Source organism: Ruditapes philippinarum, unplaced genomic scaffold (genome assembly GCF_026571515.1).
Source record: "Ruditapes philippinarum isolate M1 unplaced genomic scaffold, ASM2657151v2 ctg5760_1_1_1_1, whole genome shotgun sequence".
Lineage (NCBI taxonomy): Eukaryota > Metazoa > Mollusca > Bivalvia > Venerida > Veneridae > Ruditapes > Ruditapes philippinarum.
Window position 1 is genome coordinate 43,760 of NW_026860347.1, and position 25,453 is coordinate 69,212.

At 34.0% G+C, this 25,453-nt stretch overlaps 1 protein-coding gene across 1 annotated transcript in view; it reads left to right on the top strand.

Annotated features, from left to right (window-relative positions):
- Positions 1-1,851: 1,851 nt before the first annotated feature.
- The window catches only part of LOC132759722 (uncharacterized), a 52,726-nt gene continuing 29,124 nt past the window's right edge, over positions 1,852-25,453 (top strand). Inside the window, exons 1-7 of the mRNA XM_060751541.1 lie at positions 1,852-1,935; positions 6,238-6,802; positions 9,826-10,041; positions 10,272-10,369; positions 10,698-10,826; positions 12,484-12,543; positions 16,693-16,791. Coding sequence (XP_060607524.1) covers positions 1,933-1,935; positions 6,238-6,802; positions 9,826-10,041; positions 10,272-10,369; positions 10,698-10,826; positions 12,484-12,543; positions 16,693-16,791 — 1,170 coding nt within the window. The 5' untranslated portion in view covers positions 1,852-1,932. The remainder of the gene's footprint in view (positions 1,936-6,237; positions 6,803-9,825; positions 10,042-10,271; positions 10,370-10,697; positions 10,827-12,483; positions 12,544-16,692; positions 16,792-25,453) is intronic.

A 25,453-nucleotide genomic window follows, 5' to 3' on the forward strand; every position in this document is an offset into this window, starting at 1 on the left:
ACATAAAATGTTATTCAGAAAGTTTATTTATCTCTCTCTGTACTCATGCTGTAATTGATTTGACTTTTGTTATTATATGTATTGTATTTATATAGACGAGGAGCGTAGAGCTCAAGCTCTACAATAAAGATTTTGTTCTGTTCTGTTCTATAAAGTTGGTAGTTTAGAAAGTAAAAGTACATATATTTAAATCTGTAATTAAAACAAAGTTCATTATGGTATGAGTCCCCTAATGCATTACCTCCGCTTTGAAGAGTATTCAAATAGGCTAGAACTCCTGTCAACTGCATTGGAACAGAAAGGCACGGGTTCATACCCCAGAAACTTTTTTCTTTCTTTTTTTCTTTTTACATTATTTATGTGTCTCTTGGATCACTCGTGGAAAGAAAAAAAAATGTTTAATTTTATTTCAATAATTATTATCATTATTCACTGGCTAAATAGAGCCAAATAAAATTAAAATATCAAATATGATAAGCGATATTTTCAAAGACTAATAAAATAATAACAACAAGGTAAAAGTATTTTATATTTGACAAGATCAGCCATTAAAGCAACAAGAAAAAATTAAGCCAATCTTTGAAAGCAGCCACTCATTTTAGTAAAAATTAGGGGTATTTTGAATAACGCCCGCTAAGTAGGAAAATGGTCAAACAAGTGTTTAAAATGAGTGGGATGGGGTGGGGTAAACTTTTTTATACATAGTTCAAATATTTTGTGTAGAAACAATTATTTTGCTCGTGCGATTTGTTTGCTGATTGCTCTTATTTGTTTTTTTTAAGCAATGACCATAGAGAAAGATTTTTTTCATAAAAATGATATTTAGAGTTTCTCATTTCTGAAAAAGACCCTTCTAATGTAAGAAAAATCTCGATAACTCGTACACCATACGCTTAACTCTTGTGTCCTTTAAGGTATATAACTGCCCTATCTGGTAAATTTTACAGTTTTTATATGCCCATTAGGTGGATCATACATTAACAGTCTTGAAATGATTTGTGTTATTTATTGTTGATTTCAAAATAACTTATAGGATGTGAACTCTTAACCGTACAAAGTGTTATTTGTTCTAACAAATACATTGATATGAAGGTTATATCGAGAAAAATAATTACAATCGTTAATTTTGAAAATGAAACAGCGAAACACACAGAAAGTAAAATACCTTAAATATTACAAATTCATTAGTGAATATAAATCTAAAATATTCCTGACTGGTTTAAATATGAAAATGTCACTTCTACATTATACAGTTCTTCATGAAATGTTTTGTGTTTCGCGAAAAAAGCAACAATACTTATTCTCTTAAAATATACTTGAATACTTTATACATGGACATATTTGATATTAATCTTGTCAGCTATTACATCTTTTTCCTATGTTTGCGCCTTTTTATTGATGCTATTTACAACCGGGGAAAAAGTATTGTCATATTTGTTGGATATCCTGTGGCGAAACTAAGACATAAATGTAATGCGAGAAGAAATAGTGAATCTTTGAAAATATTTCTCATTTAAATGCATAATTATATGACCATGAGCTAATGTCGTATCTGCTATACTACTTAATTACTTGCGACTTTTGAATATTTCACAAACCCAAACTTTGAATGTGTCTCTGACGGACAGGTACCGTAATGTCAAATAAATTCCTCTTTCTCAAAAAATTTTCAAACCCCGCTCCCGCTACTTAATTACTTGCAGTTAAATTATCAATTTTATCGAACGACGATATAATAAATTTATGTACAACTCATATATAACGGGCCTGTACCTTTAACTGTTTGGAAGTAACTAAGTGCATTGTATAAAGGAACGATAAACATAAACTGAAATCATTATTAGCTCAAGGTATCGGATATTTAGATATAAGATATTTTGACAGAATAAAGAGCTAGAGATTTATTTCATATACAGAGCATAATTGAACGATATGGTAAGAATTACCGTTGTTTTTATTGCTATCATTTTGTATTTATTTATATGGCAATTAATCAGTTTATTTTATGCTTTTCAGTGGATTACTGATTTATCCGTGAAAATTATATTTGATAATTTCACAGTGAAAATTATCAAAATATAATTTCACACTTTTCAATGACGAAACTACTTTTTTAAGATTTTCCCGATGTGGTACCTCAATTTTATTTTTGCTGACTATTCCGACAATGTCAGGCTGCTTAAAGAAAAGCAAAGCTGAAATTGATAAATAACTTACATATCAAAATTTAGAAAAAGAAGAAAACTTACAGTATGTCACTTCTATTCATTCAAATTACCAATCTCCAAATATCGTCTCTTTAATTTTTTGTTTCATTTTTACAGTCTGAAAAATAAATTCCTTCAACATGCAAAGCTGCTCTTGATGACATTTGGGAATATTTAAGTATCCTACGAGCAATAACTGCCGTATGCTTTATGAAAACTTGAAAAGCAATGGCAGCTTTCACTCGAAGAATATGTAAATAACCCAGCGTTCGTAAGGCTTCCAAGTTTTCCAATTTCCTATCCACTTTTTGAATGTTTACACATCTGTCAACACTTATTTATTGTCTGTTACAATCCTCCAATAAGTTTTCTTTCTTTTAAAAAGGTGTATGACTAACAAATCCAAATGATATCCTTCTGAATCAAACACAATTATTTTCCTCCAGTGAAATACACAACTTTAAAAATGGCGGCCGTTTACATTTAACAAAGCCAGGTCTAATATAAATTCGCAGTCAGTAACAGAAATATGGATGGATGGTTGGACTTTTTCTCCTACTAGAATTGTTTGTTTTTACTTTTTATTATTAAAACAAGCAATCAGACATATATTTTTAATAAAATGAATACTATCACTACCTTTTAACATTGATTGTGGAACTTATTTTTCAGCCCATGACTTCTTGTATTTAATGAGAAATTCGACTTTTTTGAGGCTCTCAATGGGGAAAACAGATTTTAATATTAACGTAAATATTAAGGAAATTTCGTTTTAACCTGTTTTTAAGCATAAAATAAAAAGAAAATTTGTTTGTTTGTTGTGTAAGATGTAATTTTATTTCATCTCGTGAACTTTAAAAACAGTATTCTCACTCGTGGCTACGCCATTCGTGAGAATACTGTTTTTAAAGCCCACTCGATGAAATAAAATTTCATCTTACACACAAACAAACAAATATCCTCTATTTATTAATTTTATTCCAGAAGTTGTTAATTATACGACAAAACACAATACGTGTATATATATGGACTAAGAAATATTTTTTTTTCAAAATCGGAAGACATAATTCATGGAATATTGTCTTGTGGTCTTTTAACTTGTAACATCTCCAAAACCAGCCTAACTTATAATTTATTCATTATTTATATGTTTCTTAACATTTTTTAAAACATTTTTTTATATAAATTTATCTTATCCTTTTGGGTGGATGCTTGAACATTATTTTTAATAATTTCACAGTGAAAATTATCAAAATATAATTTCACTCTGACTACTTTTTAAAGATTTTCCCCAGGTGGTACCTCAATTTTATTTTTGCTTACAATTCTGACATTGTCAGAAAAGCAAAGCTGAAATTGATTAATAACTTTCAAAAGTAATAAAAAGAAAAAAAAACTTACTTCAATAACTTCAAATTACCAATCTACGAATATCGTCTCTAAATTTTTTAATTTTGACATTTTTACAGTCTGAAAAATACACAGGAAAAAACTGCTCTTGATGACATTTGGGCATATTAAGTATCCTATGAGCAATAACTGCCTAATGCAATATGAAAAGCAATGACAGTCAAAAGCCCGAAGAATAGAATAAGTAAACAATCCAGCGTTCGTAAGGCAGTTTTCAACAATTCCATGTTTCCAAATTCCTAGCTGCTTTTTAAATGTAAACACATCTGTCAACATTTATTTATTGTCTGTAATAATCCTCAAATATGTTTTTTCTCTTATAAAATAATTAATGACTAACAAATCCAAATGATGCCCCTCTGAATCAAACACAATTATTTTCCTCCCGTGAAATACACAACTTTTAAATATGGAGGCCGCTTACATTATTCAAAGCCTTGTCTAATATAAATCCGCCTTAAGTAACGAAAATAAGTTCAGATAGTGTGACTCTTCCTGTTTCTAGAATTGTTCGTTTATATTATTAAAACAAACGGTCAGCCATTTTTTTACTAAAATAAATAAGATCATTGCCATTTAACGTTGATTGTCAAACTTATATTTTTAGCTCAAGACTTCTTGTATTTATGAGAAATTTGTCTCAAATTGAGGCTACATGTACCAGTGGGGTAAACAGATTTTAATATTAAAATTAATATTGAGGAAATTTCATTATACCCCCACAAACAAAGTTAAGGGGGTATATAGGAGTCAGCTAGTCGGTCGGTCTGTCTTCATCATGGTTTCCGGATGATTACTAGAGTTTGGAATGAGGTTTTGTAATCAAACTTGGTATATAACAACTTTATGTGGAAACCCCGGTGTGTTTGCATTTGGACCCCCTAGAGTCAAAGTCAAGGTCACCGTTACCTAAAATAGAAAAATGGTTGCTGGACAATATCTAGAGTTAGGAATGAGATAGTGTAATCAAACTTGGTGTACAGCAAGCTTATATGGAGACCCCGGTTGGTATTGCATTTGAATCCTTTGGGTCAATGTCAAGGTCACAGTTACTAAAAATAGAAAAATGGTTTTCGGACAATAACTAGTTAGAAATGAGATATTAACTTAGTGTCAAGCAAACTTATATGAAGATTAGTTGGTATCGCATTTGGACCCCTGGGGTCAAGGTCACCGTTACTGAAAATAGAAAAATGGTTTTAGGACAATAACTACAGTTAGGAACGAGATACTGTAATCAAAGTTGGTGTATAGCAACTTATAAGACTATCCTTATGGTGGCTGATTTGTGCCATTTGTGTTTTCGCCACGCGACCCCGCCAAGCGAAAGTCGAAAATAAACAAGTAAAAATGACGGGGCTGCGGAGCGAAAACACGCTAACTAGCGGGGGCAGGGGGGGGGGCAAAGTTTAAAAAATAAAACTTCGCCCAGCGGAGTTGCGGAGCAAGATTTAAGAATTAAAACGACGGGGACTTTTCGCTTGGCGGGGTCGCGGTGCGAAAACACGAATGGCACAAAAACCAGCCACTATAAATCTTGGATGGGATTGCAATAAATTGGAATCATTTTTTGTACACAGTTGATACTTTATTTACTATAGGTAGAACTAAAATTTTTCTTGTGGGGTATTAATCACCTTGAGTTATAGGTCTTTTTTAAATTTATCTATTAGCATAAAATAAAAAGAAAATTTGTTTGTTTGTTGTGTAAGATGTAATTTTTTTTCATCGAGTGACCTTTAAAAACAATATTCTTGCGAGTGGCGTACACACAAACAATAAAAAATATCCTCTATATAAACTTATCATAAATAATCGTTATTAATACAAACAATGTTATTTAGATTTTAGCTTCAAGATTTTTCTCTTTAAAAGTTCAGTTATTTAACCATACACATTTTTCCTGTAAATCGATGCCATATTTTGGTTGTAAATCTATAATCAATGTAGAAAAGATCTTATAAGATTTGATAAATTTCGTTCTTATTCATTTCCACATTGTATAAAAATGAATCCGCATATCATATATTGTGTATGTTCTGGAATAAAATGTTTAAACTAGAATCAGAAGACTTCTTGATAGGTTATGTTAGCTGCCATTATTGTTTTGGCAAATTTAACCAATTTTGCATGTGCGTTGAAAATTTAAAACTGAAATATTCAATTAATGTATATATTTATTGGTTTCAAATTTAATTATACGAGTATGTTTCCTTTATCCTTACTGTGTTTTTGTAAATATACTTGTTTAAGTTGTGTTTGACTTGAGAATATGGACTTTGCCGTGGCAAGCCGTTCTTTGAGAAAACCCACTGAATGTTATTCCAAGAAATACTTCAGAAAACTGTGCCATAACATAAACTGGTAATAATGCCCCCTCCCTAATTTTATTTATCATTCTCATGAAAATTAGCGGCAGTGAATGTTGTGCTTTGGCCATCAGTCATTAAATATTTTATTGAGAGCATTGTCGTTAAAAATATCATGTGTTGGCTTTGTTGTTAAGGCATTAACGGGTTTGAAAATATCTAAAGTCTAATGTGACAATAATTTCAAATCCGTGCCTTTTCCCATCGTACAAGGTTGAAAAACTACTATTTACATTTTGTAATATCCACAGGAACTTAGAAAAATCCTGTCAATACTAGAAAGTCTGATATCAAAAATCGGCAATTCTTCACTTCGCCATGACCTCACACAGTTGATAGATTTTGCAAACGAATGTGTGCATAGTTTTATGTATTCATTTGATGTTGATGGAAATGCAATATTGGAGGAAAATGAAAGACTAAGAAAAATAAAATGCCCTAGTAGAGTAGAAGTGGAGCGTTTGTATCAGACATTGCAGAGGTTCAAGTCTTCTATACAGATATCGAATGACAAAACGGATACGTTTAAATCAAAAATTCATGATAATGTTATGAATTACAATGAACAGAAAAAGAGAAATAAAGAAGAAATATCGAATAAACAACAAGATATCGCTAAATGTGAAGACCAAATTAAGAATGTAAACAGTACAATTGAAGCATGTGAAAAAAGGGCAATCGATATGGAAATTGGAGCGCATGAGCTTGAGAGAAGAGCTAGAAGTTTGCCAAAACGATCAGCTCGACATCGCGAAAACGGCTTCCTGTGGACACTTGCTAGTACAACAGGTGGAATTGTTTTTACTCCATTTACAGGTATGATTGATACCTCAGATAGAAATTTCTTTTGATTAAATGAGTATGACTACAGGCAAAACTTATTATTTCTATTAGCTTAAAACTATTTATCTCCTAAACTATTATAGTAATTATGTGAAATACCAACCGGGTTCACTTGCTTAATGAATCTTTATTTATTTTCTCCGCTATTTTATACGTTTCGTCTTTCAAGTTTACATTTGGGATATTTTATTAATAATAAAGATATATGATTTCTTCATAAATTAGCAGCAGCAGAGTATATATAACTAAATAGACATCGCGATTTTCCAATAAAAAGCGACGTTACAAACATGCATTATTATAAAAATATATAATGATAAAATCTCTTCTTTGCTGTATATAATTAATATCAAAACGCTGATTTAAAGTCGTCATAGCTTTTGGCCATTCCGTTGCATATATTAAACATACAAATATATATTTAAACAAAGCTAAGGAAGTGACATGTTGTGTGTCGTTATTTTTTAGTCTTTACTTCGTAAAGTCTATATAATATGTTTTTTGTGGTATTGATACGTCCCATATAGTTGATCGAGCCCCACTACCGAAAAGTCACTGACTGTTTTTTCCGTTTGTGTGAAAATGCGCAGCGACTGGATCGTTGTATTTGGTCCGCATTATTGATACTTAATGTCCTTGGTATAAAGTGCTTCATATTTTGCAAAATATAACATTGGCAACGCTTACAATGATCTGCAGCTTACAGTTTACTGCATAAACAACATTTGTCGATTTACACGTTATCTGAGTGCACCCCTTGTAAGAGGCCCCGTTCATATCAATAAATGTGTCTGCTTCAATGATGTAAGGACAAAACTCACAATTTTTAGATCTGAAAGGCTATTAGAAGAATTGCTTGTTGTTGTGGTCATGAACTAAAATGTCCTGCAAATTATTGTCCCGTCTAAATGCCGTTATTGGAGGATTTTGAACTATTTCTTGCATCCTGTTCTAGTATGTGTTTGCATATTATTTGTCCTATATTCGGAAGCACTCAGAAAAAACGTCAGTGAGTGCCAAGGGGACTCTCATGATTCTTCAGTCGGACGAAGTCCGTCTGAGAACAGTTCGACTTCGGTAAAATATATATTGAATATAGTTAGGATTTCTATTGTTTATTCTAAAATTACAAACTGAAATCAGGGAATCTTATTACCCATTGAACCATGTTTCCTCTAATTTAATATTTTACAACAGTTAATACTGCTTTTAAATATTTCATTAATTCTGGAACTTTATTAGCATAACAATTACGGTATTTTTCAATATGTATAAATGACATTTTGTAAGTTTTGTCTAAAATAACGAGACAACCAATGACGCTCATAATCATGAAAATATCGAGGTACAATAATACAAAGAACATTATAAAACAATTAGTTACCTTCTTTCTCTTTTCACATGCTTAAGAAACTTTTTCGGGGGCATTAGTCAGTTCTTGTGCGTGACAGTTCTTGTTTATGCATGTATCTTTGCATATATATACATAAAGCACATATTCGTTTAGCATCAAAACGTTAGAGAAAGGTACAACAGTTTCATTTAGCAACATTTCTTACAGTATTTCCTAAATCTAACTATAAAATTGTATGTTAACAATAATACTGTAGTTCCATATCCAAGGCTTAAGTATATCTATATTAACGGAGGAAGGTAGTCTAGTACTGGTGTAACTTTCCAGGAACGATGGTTAGGAAACCACCCGCCTATATGATTGAAATACTGTTCGGAAAAGGCGTAAAATAAAACAAACAAACAAACAAACACTATCTAACTTAAGTTTGATTCTCATTTCATAACATTAAACAACGCAACATTTTGCTTCATTAATGACGTTTATATATTTAAAACGACAATAATCATCTATAAACGATATGCATGAGGGAAAAATGAACTGAAGCAAAATTATTGAGAATGAAATAATTATGTTTTGTTCGTGGTAGCGTCTTCAATAAAATGTCAATTTTTTATTTGTTTGGTTTGGTGTTACGGCGCACTAACACAATTTAGGTCATATAGCGCCAAAACAGGAACGATGATGTTGGCTTACCTCGGGTGTAACAAACTGAAAGCAACACAAGGGGTCAAAACAACCTCACCTGCTGTCGCTATGAAACGCATAGAGTTCAGTAATTCGAACCCACTTAGACGCCTCTTAGAATAACGCAGGGATAAACGGTGACTTCAATTCTGATGCCCCAATCCTTAAAGGCAAACTCTCAGCCTCTAGGGGCAAAATAGTAATGAGAACTTGCACACGTAATTACTGCCATTATTAAACATGCGCTGAATATGTATTCAACTCCGAAATAACCTATGCAAGTAAAAACAGGTTACCTTCGACCGAGTCAAATACACGAACAAGTTATCACACTCAAGATAGAATAATCTTATGCAAGTAAATTTTAATCCAAACAAAGCTATACAGGACTGCACAAAACCGAAAGACTATTGAAAATCTAAGGAAAAATATGTTTAAAACATATCGACCTTACAAGTAGATACTAAAGAATAACATGACAGACGGCACAAAACGCCAAGGCGTTTGACGTTATATCCTTTGTTGTTTTTTGCCGAAATATAAATGCACCTGAAAAAGGCCGAATGGCGGAAAGCTACAACGATATTTTTTATCAGCGCTTGTAATTAAATATATTTATTGATTTAACAAAATCTTTAAAGATTTATGTGTAGTTTATGTAACAATCAATTATGTTTAATAAATGATCTGTTATTTTTTAACTGTTTGTGTCGGAAACGTTTTTGTTGTTAACTTATTAATAAGTAGCTAAGTAAGTAGCTTAGAGAAAATTTTATAAGTTTTATACGATTTAAAATTAGTAAAATCAATACTTTCTTTTTGACATCTTATCATAATTGTTATTGCCATGCATGAATTACAAATCAATATATGTAAATCAAACACCTTATAACACTTGTTTATTTGTGTGTGTGTCTTTTTACTTAACTTTGTATTTTATATTTCTATTTTCCAGCAGGTGCATCATTGGTTGCAGGCCTCACCTCAGCTGGAATAGGTTTGAAGGTTAACTTCGATTCTGCCAGTGACTGTGATAGAAAAGCGACTAGTTTAAGGTATGGAGCAAGTATTGAAAGAAGAAAGGTAGAAGATCAACATAAAAGAAAATGTGAACTTCTTGCAGAAAAGCAAAATATACACACAAAGATATATACCTATGAAAGGACAATAAGTAGGTTCACATTGCTTAATATTATCTTGACTACATATCCATTTAAACAAGATACCAAATTGCTAAGAGAACTGTTAATTGCTTTAGTTCAATTTATCTTCTCATTCATTTTTGTTTTAAATTTTTTGTAAGAATTAAAATATTGCACTTTTTAATAATTTTTTAAATTCAATTAGAAAATAATTATATGACTTTTTTATTCCCTTATATGACTTTTTTTTATTCCTTAGAAGAGTTATCCGAAGTACATGACACACTGGATTTATGCCTGAAAAAATACCTCTTGCCTTCAATTAAAGCTACTGAAGATGCAACATTTATCGTCTTGGTAAATGTAATATTTTCTTGTTTAAAGTCATATACTTATAAAGACTAAGACAACTTATAATCACACGTCTAATTACGCCGCTGTGAATTGTTAGACAACATACCAAAATGCAAGCTGCACGTGAATTTGGAATATGTTTTTGCATCCGAATTGCCATCCGATCTGTTCAGCTGAAACCAATCAATATCAAATTATCAATAATTAACGCTCCTATTCAAAAATACATATAAAAATATTATCACAGTTATATGGCATGTAAACGTGACTAACTACTAAGATAAGATTTATTTATATAAAAGCTTTACTTCTTTATATATGTTAACTTCAGGAAATAGAGAAAGCACTTAAAAAGACAGAACTTCAAGGTGATACACTTGTAATTTTGCAAAAATTGTTCGTAGAAGAACCAACGGGAGACTTTTATGACGACACCTATGAAGCAATAGACACTTTAAAGGTTTTACTTATTCTTGCTTAATAATCTTGTCTTGTTCATTACGATGAAATAGTCCATGTCGTTGAATTAAATATTATTACTTTTTCTTGTTTAAGACTTCATATACCATAGCATAACGAGCTGCATGATACGTAGGTTAGCGTTTTAAACTGTGTAGTTTGTTAAGATCTGTCACTCTAGTGTTTACAGAGGATCAAACAAACCCAATCTCATTAACATCATATCATGATTGATTTGAAAGATTAAACATACCCGGAAATACAATATCAATGAAATAGATATACAGAACTCGGGGGGGGGGGGGGCTATGCAAATTTGTTCGAGAGATCGGTAGTTCGAGCCAACTGGGTTGAACTATTGTTACCTAAAGGTTTTCTAGCTTACATCGGTCGAATGATAAATACGTCTATACAATTGTGTGTTGGTACATCTGTTCGTCGAATATGTCATATTCAAAATTATTATCCAATGTTTTTAATTAAGTATTAACGGTACGCTGTGTTAATCATTGTAATTTGTTGAGTTCGATTGGGCAATCAGAACAAACTTGTTGAACAATGTTCAAAATATTTTTATATGTTTATTATGGGATGAATTTAATTTATTATAATAAACAAATTAATCAATAAAAAAGCAGCATCTATTTATAGTCATTTACTAAAAGAGACACGCGTACAAGTACCATTCTATAGATAGATAAGGGGGCGTCCGTGGCCGAGTGGTTAAGGTCGTTGAAACCACTTGCCCCTCACCGCTGTGGGTTCGAATCCCGACAGGGACTTTGGATTCTTTCATGTGAGGAAGCTATCCAGCTAGCTTACGGAACGTCGGTGGTTCTACTCAAGTGCCCGTTCGTGCCTGAAATAATGCACGGAAGGGCACCTGAGGTCTTCCTCCACCAGTTAAGCTGGAACGTCGCGATATGACCCATACTGTGTCGATGTGACGTAAAAACCCATAGAACAAACAAACAATAAATAGATAACACTGTGACAATTCACGTTATATGAACCACGGTTGTAATTAAAGCCGTCCGGGTAAACGTTATTTTTTATTGACTTTTGCATATTTCACTTATTTAACGAGTTATTGTCTTTTTATCGTTACCATAAACGGCAAATCAACAAAATTATCATAACAAACAAATCGGTTACAACACCTCGTATTTTGTATTTTGTATCAGTTGTTTTAATTAACCTTAATTACCTTTATCACAATCACGAGGTGTTAAAAACAAGTGTTTCTGACTGTCATTTATTTAGGACATGTCGGCTTGTTGACCGAAAAGGTGCGATTTTTCACTATATTTCTGCCGAAGGGACCAGAGATAAGGTTCGAAAGTTCGAGCGATCGGTGTTTGAGCGATCCGAGGTAGAACCATATATATTATATAGGAATTTTGCCGGGACTGGGCGGTGAGTTCAAGCGAAGGGAGGTATTCGAACGATCCGAGTTAGAGCGAACGAAGTTTAACTGTATATTTAAGACACAAATGTAGGGTTTAACTAGTTTGTACCTTAATCAAATGTGCATAAAAAGAGAAAATATGGTTCAAAAATACCTTCGTGCTAAAACTTTTGTTCCTATTTAATTAAACAATCTCTTTAAAACTCCACCATAAAGTACCATTCAAAACATTTTGGTATATATTTTTCAGAAAAGATGGAAAGAACTAACAGACAAAATATTGATCTTCAGTGGATCAAGAGGAATAAAGGTCTGAAGTTTGAGGAATATCTTCTTCCATCGACACACTTTATGCTTATTCTTATTTATATTTGTATGTGTGTGTGCGCGCACGCTTGTGTGTTATGTTGTTTTTTTGTGTCAACTGAGAGGAATTAAATCTGAAACACCTTCAAATCAAGATCATACATTAGCCGTGAATGATGTCCCGTTTGTAAAATGACATCTAGTGACTAAGTTCTTGCTGCCCCATGTCCGACAACATTGTATTAGGGCATTGAGTAAAAAGAATTTAAGCTGAACATTGTAGGTGATTACGAGACAAATAGTACAATAACATATTGGGTGACCGCTAATGGCCGCGCCTATAATTAAAAGATATTTTCTAATTATTTGTTAAAACTTTCAATATTTGAATAATAACATGTACCTTGCATTAGGCAAATATTTACCGATTCCAATGGTACATGTTGTTTTCAATGTATCTCTTTTCATATATTACTGGAGTAATTTGTCATACAATCTTACAAAATATTGACGCATTTTAGATTTTCTGCAAACATAACGGGAGAAAAAACCCTACAAAAGTTATTTTGTTCCTTTGTTTGACTGGGGTTTACGTCACACCGACACAGTATAGGTCATATGGCGACGTTCCAGTTTTACTGGTCGAGGAAGACCTCAGATGCCCTTTCAAGCATTATTTCAGGCACGAACTGGCACCTGAGTAGAACCACCGACATTCCGTAAGCTAGCTGGATAGCTTCTTCACATGAAATAATCTAAAGTTCCTGTCGGGATTCGAAACCACAGCGGTGTGGGCCAAGTGGTTTGAAGTCAACGACCTTAACCACTCGGCCACGGACGCCCCACCATGCTATTTTAAATTGGAATCGGCAAATTTAATTTGCCTTGAACATCGTATCTGTTCATTATTCAAATATTGAAAATATATCGAACAATGAGCAAATACAATAAAGTTGTTGTCGCGGCCATTACTGATGACACAATGTTTCCGTAAATAAATGTCTTGTGACCACCCATCCTATTGGAAACATTTTTATAGAACGGTCTACTGATTAAAATTGTTTGCTGTTCTACTAACTTATCTAATTCGTAACAGAACATAATTTGATTTATTTTGTAAACGTAATTTGTAATTGAAGATCAACCAATTGCACATGGTAAGGTTTGTATAACTTTACTAATAAATAATATTTTACTGAATTTGGCATTGAATTGTCTGGAGTACGAAATGTTGTTAATATTGTTTCTGTCTCCTTTTATGCACATTTTTTATTATCGTGAAGATAACTGCATACATTTTGGCCAGAGCTAACTTATCACTTATCTAAATTTCTTTCATCGAATGAGGTTTCATAGATGAAATTGAAATTTTTTTACTGTTTAATCGTGTTATCTGTATTAAAGTGACGAAATCGTGACGAATAAAGTACGGTTTATATGCACGCTTTTAACACTTGGCAGTTCAGCACAAAAAACGATTTTTATTTTCATGGCATATTTCTGAAAGGTAAGCAAGCCAGACTTAAGATACCCAGTTTGTAGAATTATAATAAGAATAAATCAAAGTGCGGTTGCGAAATCGAATTGCTAGAGGCCGGATATTCTCTCAGACAGATATAAAATTATATTTTGTAAAATATGAAAATAATCATATAAATATAATTTGCCACACTATTATTTTGCTTATTTTAGGTAAATCAATTATTTGGCCTAAAATTTCTATTTTATTCAGGATTCAGCTGAAGTGCCAACGAACTGTTAAGCTATGAATAAATCAGAAAAATGTAACTTCTCTCAGAGAAGATTGCGTAGATAAACGACGATTATCTACTTTAGCTCACAAAGAAAAGAAACAACATTTCGTGGTAGACTTATCAATAGCGATACTATTTTTCGTGTTCAGGGCATTAAAGCTAGGTCACCATGTAATCGACTGGATCGAGAGGGCTTGGATTGTCAATATATACGTTGCACTAATGATGGTAGGATGAGTGTGTACTGGCATCAAGATGAAAGGGCAGAATTAAATCAATGCGTTCCAAGATAGTTGCAGCAGTCACAGGTTTGGGCGTGGAGAAGCATTAACAAACTTCCATGAGTATCATAGGAGCATTTCGTGATTTTGTAATTTTTACTTCTGTTTTAATTTATTAATTTGTCGTGTTTTACAATTATTTTAAATGTGATCGAACAGAAACTTATACTTGGTATATAATGTGTTTTTTTTTAAATTTTTCTGTCAGATTCGGAAGCAATCTGACTAAATTTCTTAAATCATAAACAATATGGTAAGTGACACGTTAGCTCTTGCTTTAAGTGTATATGCTTAGAAATGGTGTATGATAAGTTTATAAGAAAAAAGGATGAAAAGTACTTTCGAATTATAGAGGTATTTCTTTTGCCAAATATAACAGGAGAAATATTGTCATTTATTATAAGAAACCGTATTAATAGTTGTCATAAACAATAACATGTTCTAAATTATGAACCTCAATATGAAGTAAGTGATGATCGCTGAACTTCTATGCTATTTTCTATAATAGGCAGCTTCTTTGTAAGTTTTGTCTGAAAAACCAAATTTGTTGTGTGTCTTTAGCTCACTTGAGTTGAATGTATTTATAGTGAGCTATTGTGATCCTCCTCAGTACGTCGTCAACAATGTCTTTAATAAATCTCTTCTCTGAAAACAATGACTGCACATTTACCAAACTTTAAAGAAATGATCTTTTGTAGTCTTCTTTCAAAGCTGTTCAAGATTGTTCAAATGGTTCTGACCCATTCTATAAGTAGGTCACAGGAACAGAAAAGAAAGTTTTTCAAAAAGAAATTAAAAAATCTTCTTATCAACGTTAAGTATTTTGCTTAAAACATTGTGTTTGTTCAAATTATAATATTGGTGTCAAAACTGGTACTGTCCCGGGGGTCATTGATTTTTCCTAATATACATTACGTAAACACTTGAACAAATCACCAAAATGACAAAAGCTGTGATATATGTCCTGATATATATCCTGATTTGTATATTATATATATATATACAATGTAAAAGAAATTTAATAAATCTTCTCTTCTGCTAGAGGTTTGATATTTGGCAGACCTCCACCAAGTTTGTTAAAGTAATAGCCCTAGAGTCAAAATGACTCTTGGTGCAGGGTCAAAGATTTTCACCAGGTGAACAAAGTAAAATGAAATGTTATAGGAAAATTATCTTCTGAAGCTTTAAGGCATTGTTAGCCTGTACAAATATATTTGAAACTATAACACTAGGGTCAAAATAATTCCAGAGATAGATGCATGATTATTCTTCATCTCTGAATCGGGGAAGGCTAGAGCTTAGATATTTGAAATGAAACATCTAGTAGACTTGTATCGAGATTGTTTTGATTAAAACCTTGGGGTCAAAATTGACTAAGGGGGACACAGTGACCTACCGTTTTGTCATTTAAAATACAGCTGTGAATTTGGACCAGGTGCGCAGTTTCAGATGTTAAATCGAAGTTTGTTTGTTGGACCATGTTTTTATAGTAAAAATGAATAATATATTTTGCATAAAGTATAGTCTTGTATCAAGCATCGTTCAAATTCTTTTCTTAGAAACAATAGCTTGCATTACTTTAACTCGAATAACAGGGCGATTTGGGGTCAATGCCCCATTTTGTTAGTCCATTTGAGAACGAATGCTGTCCAATTAAATCAACCCTGCATGATTTTAAATTATTTAGGTCGGGTGGGGGCTGCGTTCATTGAGCGCCACCTTTCCTTGTCGATCTTGTTCATCATATTTTAGACGGCGTTCTTAAAGGAGTCCGTTTTTCTCACAAATGTTATTTCTCCGTGTGGCGCCCCAAACATGAAATCAAAGATGTTATATTTTTGATCTTCTTATCAGTAACTTTTGTCTTTCATAAAGTGTTACTAAGCAGAAAGTGTATTGTACTGTCCAGCAAACAAACAGAGGGCTATAACTTATAAATTAGGTGCCTGCTAAAAATTGAAACAAAAAACGGAAAAAGTGGTCATTCTTCATTATAAAAGTTGAAACAGTATGGACGTGGTTGTCAAACCCAAGCAGTTGTGAAATATTTTTATATAGATAAGTATTAGATTTTATCAAAACTGTCACTATATTATTATATTTTATTGTGTTTTAAAGAAAGAAATGGAGGAAGAATTTACACTGTATGACCGAAAGTCCTGTTCGAGTCAAGGGGACGTACCAAATGGCTCCCAAACTACACAACAACCTACCGAAGTAAGCTTTTTCAATATACCCAAGTAAATAAGAGCTAATTTTTAGATAAAATATGTTAAGAAGTTACAAAAAAAATAAAGAGTGGCCCATGACATTTTGCACGAAATTTTACCCATCTGCATTTGTATTTTGTCATATTTTAAAGGGTGTCTTAGGCCGAGTTGTTAAGTTCATTGACTTGTAACTATATGCCCCTCACTGCTGTGTTCTCAAATCCCTGGATTCTTTCATACGAGGAAACCATACATCTTGCTTATGGAATTTTGGTGGTTCTACTAGATTATGTTTGCGCCTGAAATAATACACTGATCGTTCAGCAAGTGTTGTGTTTGTTTGTTTATGTACGTAAATTAATTCTATTTGACCTTTTCCAAGATTGGTGGTTCCGGTAGTCTCACTTTAAATACTGTATAATCATCCCAAGGATATAGTACCTGCTTTTTAATTTGTCTTTTGCCGTCTTATGTGTGATATGAAAGCATTCAAAATTCCACTGTGTTTAATTAAACCCATTGTTTCCTCATTGAGGACACGCGGATATTGCTGAAGCCGGTTCTATGGTAGTGGACGTTACCTTGCACTTTACAGTACCTTTATTTAACAAACTAAGTTGAAAAAGATTAGATGAAGATGCACCAGTAGTCGTTGAGGAATAGTCCGTACATTTGATTTGACGGACGGTCCGAGGAACAGATGTCGGAGGAGTTATACCTGTTCTATAGCAGGTGACACAAAAAAATATTTATCATAAATATAAGCAATATTTCGAATGTAATTATGCCCGACTATATGGGGCATTTAGTACATTTGCTCCGTCCGTGTGTGCGATCTCATGTACAGTCACCTGTAGCTCAAAAAGTGCATGAGCTTGAGTCAACAAACTTTACAGATGGTCAGCATGTGTACTTGTGCGCCTGGGATTTTACATAAGGAAAAATCGGTTTACCAGAGTTATTGTCCTTGACTCTATAAAGATTTGCAAGTCGTGCGTAGCCTTAAACGTATTTAAACTACGGTAAAATTACTTTACAAAGATGTCTCTCAGCATGTGTATTTGTACGCAAGAGGGTTTGCGTATGAGTTAATTCATTATTTGTTGAATTATTGTTTGTTTTAACTAATTTGCAATTTTCAATTTGTGTCCAGCATAGATTAAAAGTATTTAACATATAATTATATAACTTTATAGAAATGTTAGTCAGAATTCGTAGTTGTTTACATATGGTTTTGCTTATTTTTTTATTCATTATTTGTTATCGTTATTGTCCTTTTCTTAGGACAAAATTTGCTATTTAAAATTTGTGTCGCCCATTACTCCAAATTATTTTACCTGGAGTCATGAAACTGTACAGGAATGTTGATCAGCATGTGGTTTTGTGCACATGGGGGTTAACTTGAATATTTATTCAGATGTGTAGTTTCAAGAAATAGCTATTAATTAAGTAATAAACCATTCCAATATTTTGTGTCATGTGTACCTCTAAAAGTGCTTAAGCTTGAATAAACAACCAATACAGGAATGTTTATCAGCATGTAATGCTGTGAACCAGGCGATTTTCTTGTAGATTAATTCAGTTATGTAAGACCATGAATAAGTGCAATACCCTTAGATTTTAACCAGTGTTACCGCCAATGAACGGTTTCAATCCAAGCTAGCCGTCAACATTTTCTTTTTTTGTAGTTTTGGGAGTTCTTTAGGGATTCCGTTTTTTTTCTATTTTATAGCCACATCAATAAATTTGTACCACGTGGAGGCCTCAAATAGTTCCCCAGTACATATAGTCAATGAAGATCATTCAGCACGACAAAATGGTTGCAAAATCATGTTTGTGGTATTTTAAGTTTCTTTCTATTTGACATTTTTCACTTTGTGTGGTTTCAGTATTGTTTTTGAATGTCTACATGGAGTTAATTCTATACTTGAATACTGTATAATCACCCTTAGGATATGTTACCTGCTTTTTAGCTCATCAGAGCCGAAGGCTCAGGGTGAGCTATTAATATCAAAGGTGGATGCACCGGCCTCCGTCGTCCGTCGTCATGCGTCAACAATCGTCTTCTTCTCTGAACTTACTGGGCAAATTTACTTCAAATTTGGTCTGAAGCATCCTTGTGACAGTCACACTTGAATTTGCTCATGTCATTCTAATTGGCCCCTTTTAGGGGTCAGCAGAGCTAAAAATAGAAAAACCTTTAAACATCTTCTTCTACAGAACTAATGGTTGGATGATCACCAAACTTTCTCTGTAGCATTCTTGGCTAGTGTCTTATCAAGTTTGCTCATATTAAATTTATTGGCCGATTTTATGGGTCAGCAGAGCTGGAAATAGAAAAAAACCTTTAAACATCTTCTTCTACAGAACTAACGGATGGATGATCACCAAACTTTGTCTGTAGCATTCTTGGGTAGTGTTTTATCAAGTTTGCTCATATTAATTTATTTGGTCCCTTTTAGGGGCCGCAAAAGATAAAAAATAGAAATACCTTTAAATGCCTATTTCTAGAGAAGTAATTGATGGATGATCACCAAACTTTGTCTGTAGCATTCTTATGTAGTCTTTTATCAAGTTTGCTAATATTATTTTGATTGGCCCCTTTTAGGGATCTCTAGGACTAAAAATAGAAATACCTTTAAACATCTTCTCATACAGAAATAATTGATGGATGATCACTAAATTTTGTTTGTAGCATTCTTGGGTAGTGTTTTATCAAGTTTGCTCATATTAATTTGATTGATCCCTTTAAGGGACCGCTAAAGCTAAAAATAGAAATACCGTCAAATGTCTATTTCTAGAGAACTAATTGATGGATGATCACCAAACTTTGTCTGTAGCATTCTTGGGTAGTCTTTTATCAAGTTTGCTAATATTATTTTGATTGGCCTCTTTTAGGGGTCTGTAGGGCTAAATATAGAAAAAACCTTTCAACATCTTTTCCTATAGAACTAATTGATGGATGATCACCAAACTAAGTAGGTAAAATGTTCGGGTAGTGGCTTATCAAGTTTGCTCATATTAATTTGATTGGCCCCTTTTAGGGGCCGCAAAAGCTAAAAATAGAAATACCGTTAAATGTCTATTTCTAGAGAACTAATTGATGGATGATCACCAAACTTTGTCTGTAGCATTCTTGGGTAGTCTTTTATCAAGTTTGCTCATATTAATTTGATTAGCCCCTTTTAGTGGCCACTAAAATTAAAAATAGATATACATTTAAACATTTATTGCTATAGAACCAATTGATGGATGATCACTAAACTTTGTCTGTAGCATTATTGGGTTGTCGTTTATTAAGTTTGCTCATATTAATTTGATTAGCCCCTTTTAGGGGCCGCTAAAATTAAAAATACTAATACGTTTAAACATCTTCTCCTACAGAACTAATTAATGGATGATCACCAAACTTTGTCTGTAGCATTTTTGGGTAATCTTTTATCAAGTTTGCTCATATTCATTTGATTGGTCCCTTTTAGGGGCTGCTAAAGCTAAAAATAGATAAACCTTTAAACATCTTCTACTCCAGAACCAATTGATGGATGATCACCAAACTTTGTCTGTAGCATTCTTCGGTACTCTTTTATCAAGTTTGCTTATATTTATTTGATTAGCCCATATTAGGGGCCACTAAAGCTAAATATAGAAAAAACCTTCGAACATCATTTCCTACTGAAATAATTGAAAGATGATCACCAAGCTTTGTAGTATTCTAAGGCAGTCTTTTATCAAGTTTGCTCATATTTATTTGATAAGCTTGGTTTAACTTTAAGCTAAAGCTAAATGCCCCAGGTCATTGCATTTTTTCAAATTATTGTTTAAACATATTCTATGCTCAAATTTAATATTAGAATATATTGACATTCTAACACTGAAAAGCAGTTGTTTCTGGTGAGCGAGTCAGGGCCATCATGTCCCTCTTGTTAAATTTGCCTTTTGACGTCTTATCTGTGATATGTAGGCCTCCTTACCTCTGATCCCCATTCTTAATTCATTTTGTTTAGTTCCTCCAATTTCTTCTTAATTTGAAACCATACACCGCTTTTCATGGAATTGCATGATATAGTCACATTGACGATTCCATGACAATCGCCGTATTTACACATTTCCAGATGTGTCTGAATTCAAAATTTCACTTTTTTGTGATTAAACGTTGAATTTTGCTTAAGTCGGTGCTAGGGGGAACAGAATACTTCATAATGACACAATGGAAATCTATGTGGTTGGAGCTACAATTGTGTGCGGATTTATTACATGCAAGTTTTTCGCGGATAACTTAAAAAGCGCGAAATAATTTCTACGAATACAGTAGCTTTAGAGTTATGTCCCAGACAAAGTTCAAAGTGTAAAAATAAACAAAGCGCAATAACTCCAAAATTAGGCAAGACAGAATTATGGCTCTTTAGCACTGCACTTCAACATAATGAGATCTATGAACTTACAAAGGGTCATGTTGATATTGTTACGCGCTAGCGGTCCTGGCGTCCGGATGGCCTTGGTATTGTATAGCACAATATACTATAGACAATGTAATGTCCGGATGAATGAGTGTGTGAGTGCTTGACCTTGATACCAGCTCCACTTATTAAAAATATGCTACGTGCTAGCGGTCCTTGCGTCCGGATGGCCTTTGTATTGCAAAATACACTATGCTATAGACAATGTAGTGTCCGGATGACTGAGTGTGTGAGTGCTCGACCTTGGTATCAGCTCCACTTATACTGCTCAGTTCACCAGGCTGGTTATCCCAATGCTCCGAGTCCCTTGCAATATTGTCAGGATACAGGACTTAGGCTTCAGGGTGAAGGGCAAACAAATGGGCTATGGACTTCAGTACTCAATAAAAGGGGGGGAAGGTCTCAACCAGTATGGGTAAATAAGAATTAAAATCTATTTTTGTACACAATGACAAAAGACAAGTGATAAAGTATAATCAATTTAATTTCTGTTAAATCTAAAGCAATCAGAACATGCTCATAAATAAATGCTTTAACAACTTAATTAAAACTCATTAAATTATCTACCAACCTAATGCTAACCACTATATTTACTGAAATGCTAAACCCTTGTGCAAGTATTTGAATAACTTATAATTTACTGTTCACTGTATATAGAACTTACAAGCCTCAAACTCATATGACAATGTAATAAATGATTTAAAATGCACAAGTTTACTTAAAGATATTTAGAAAAAACTATTATTACTTATCAATGAGAAATCTACAAAAACATTACAAGATTTCTCTTACAAAAATATTACTTTGAAGATATAAAATCTTTTATTAAGCCAAGAAAAATGTACTATAAATAATTTTTGTCTAGTGTCTATTCGCTATTTTGTTAAGTCACACTAACCTTTTAGAAAAATAAATGCTTTAAAATGCTCTTAAAATATATAGCTAGAATCTACTAGAGTAACGGGTGCCCAGGCCGAAAAAAATATCTGAAGTCCCAGAACGCAGCAAGACGTCTGGTATTTATACAAAACTGAGTGCTACCGATGTAGCATGCAACAAAATGATGCACTTATGCATCATTCTTGTAGCATAAAACAAGAACGCATCAATGCAGCATTAATGACGTAGCAAAAGCGCGCATCTACTGCAGCAGTGATGCAAACTTAAAATCTTGAATAAACATACCGAGTAGACACTAAAAATAAAGATAGAGATGTAAGACAAAAATAATTACATGATAAGGACGTTTTCTACAGTTTAACAAGCTGGCCATAACTATCTATTCTCAAATCAAGACAATGTAAACGATACGGAAAAAATATCCTTAGTGCACCGGCGTCCGTAGCAATACAACCGGAAGTTGTCATAACAAAATGGCCGCCTCCTGTACAACAACAATGTGCCAGTAATTACAAATTAAATCAATAAATTAGGAAGGTTTAACATGGATTTTAAGCAAGTTACTTCACACAATAAAAGAAAACATGTGTTATTAACGATTTAAACTGGATTTAACACAAAAACTTCACGGACTAGGATAAACGGAGCAGCAAAAGTGAAAATACAAACACTTTACATTTTTGAACGGAGACAGTGCGATGTAAAAGCTAAGAAATCCTGGCAAAACGCATAGATAAGGCAAGTTGAGCTGAATATTTAAACAGTCCAACTGTCTTGATTTATACGGGAAGCCAGTGAAAGCTGCAAAAATATTTGTTGTTACAAAAAGAAAAAAAATAACAAAAGGTCACAGAATAGATGAAAATCACCAGGTAAGTATCAGTTACCATTAAATACCGGGGCACTACATTACCCCCGACTTCAGATGCAGCAACTCCTGTTGCTGGTATTTAACAACAAATTATTAACAGGTAAGTAAATAAAGACATCTTAATATGCATACAATATACACAATCAATAACATTTAAAACAAGTTCATGATAAATTAAATATCACATTCTAAAATAAAATGACTAGATAAAATATTTTGATTAAATAATCAACACTGTTTCACAGAATCTATATAGTCCATCTATATGAATGAAATTTCAAGTTCCTTCAGCGCGTTAAACTTTTCACTATTTAATAAGTCCAATAATTTGATTTCACTATGAAGCACTAATAAGTTTAAAGTATATAGTAGAACACAATATAAGTCTTTCACCGGTAGTAGTTAAACGTCCATTTCCAACGAAATATGGCATTTACCAATCTTAAGATTAAACGAAATTGTGGTAAGTTCACAATTAATAGTTCACAATATAATTATCCAAGTTCATTTCCCTGATCTCTTTGGGTCCTTCACTACTGATTGCATCTTTGGCGGGCGGTTCTCCTTCGACTCTAGACGTGGCTTCTTATTACCCGAATCTGAGCACTCACTTCGGCGGCCCTGAACATTTTGCCGCATAACAACATTATCCACGGACCGCTCCATCCTAGTGATTGAATCTGCAACCGTTCCCATTGTACGATTCACCTCCTCAATTCGTCGGCTGTTTCTCTCCAGTGCCTGGTAAATCTTCTCCATACCAATTCTTATGGTTTCTGACAGCTGGGTTATGGCCATTGATGATGCCGTAGGGGTCAGGTCTGTCTTAGTGTGGGTAACCTTGGTCTGTGACCCTTTATCAACCCTGGTTGTCACTGGTGAGAAACAAGACTCACTCTCATCCCTGCCCAGAAGTTGCCCACTGATGTCTTCCACTTCCGGGGTACCGGTAAAATCCAAGGGTGTCCTGTGGATAACTGGGGTGTTGAGTGTCTCCTTGACAGCAGGCGTGACACTAGCGACTGTAGTTGTTGTCGTTGCTGGAGCAGAAGTTGTTGCCAATGTCGGAAGGGTCAACAATGTATCAAGACTGGCATTTGTCAAAGAATCCCCAAATGATGGCACATACTGGTAATCAACAGGAACATACGGTGACGTGCTCACTGCCGTGAAAACAGAAGTGGAAGATGTTGATGACACGACTGGCCTAATAGGCATGAAAGGGCTGCTCACTGTAGCACTTGACTGATACACAGGAAGAGTTGCTGTGGTAGCCATCACTGCCTTGCTTCGAACCATAGGGCTTCTCTCAGGAACTCCGACAATACCTGACGGACTCTTAGGCACTGCTGGCTTTAACAGGTTTGCCTGGCCAGACAAACCTGTTGGCGTGTACTCCGGCATCGTTGGATCGTACCCGGGTATGGAGATCTGCCTCTTGTCTGTAGGGACATACAATGTCTGAGATCCTGTTCTCCTGCCCAAGAGCTCCGTCAACAACTGCGGTGTGACGCTTATGTTCACCAGACCTTGGTTTGACTCCGTGTCATCAAGCTCCTCCTCCGGTGAAAGGTCTTCCCGTGAAGGGTTACCCCTACGTACAGCCTCTGCCTCCGTCGCTAGCCTAAAATCTACTCCCTCCACCACCATCTTCGGAGTATGGTTTTGCCCGAGGAACCTGCGAGCCTCGCCTCCCCTCATGCTGGCGTCAGACAGATGCTTCGGCTGAAGCGCATGCTTCTCAAGCACCCCCATTGTCATACACCGAAACTGGCACAGCGAACAAAAAAACGGTGCTTGATCCAAAGCCATATGGTTGCGATACACATGAATCGTCATCCTGTAACGCTCAGATACATGCACCCTTTGACCCCTCTCACAATGCAGGCAAGTATACAACCTTCTCCCAGAACGTCTAGCATCCATGACAGCCTGTAATATACAAAATAAGGGGGCTTTTACTTTAAGGAATCCCTCAGCAAAGGCATGAAGAGTTTAAGGCTTGTCAGTTCCAATGCTCCCAAAATTGGTTTTTCCCCTCCAAAACCCCTTGCACTTTCATTAAGATTGCTACTCTTGTACTTATGGCTCCTTTATCTCTACTGCTATGGTGGTTTCTACCTACTGGCTACTACGTGTTATTCTACATTATTTTAACCTATTTAAGCTTTTTAAGTAATGCCTTTATCCATTTAGGCCTATTAGTACCCTCATACATTTTCAATTTGTCATGATGGGCTAATCTTTGTTCACCCTTCTGGTTTATTTGTATTTTAAAAGTTATCGGCGACAGTTTTTGTACAACAATACATGGTCCGTCAAACTTCTTTTCAAGCTTTGGGGTAACGCCAACTTTTCTCGCTTCATGTAACAACCACACCACATCTCCAACTTTATAATTAGTTAAAGACGCTTTGATGTCATATCGGTCTTTGCTTCTC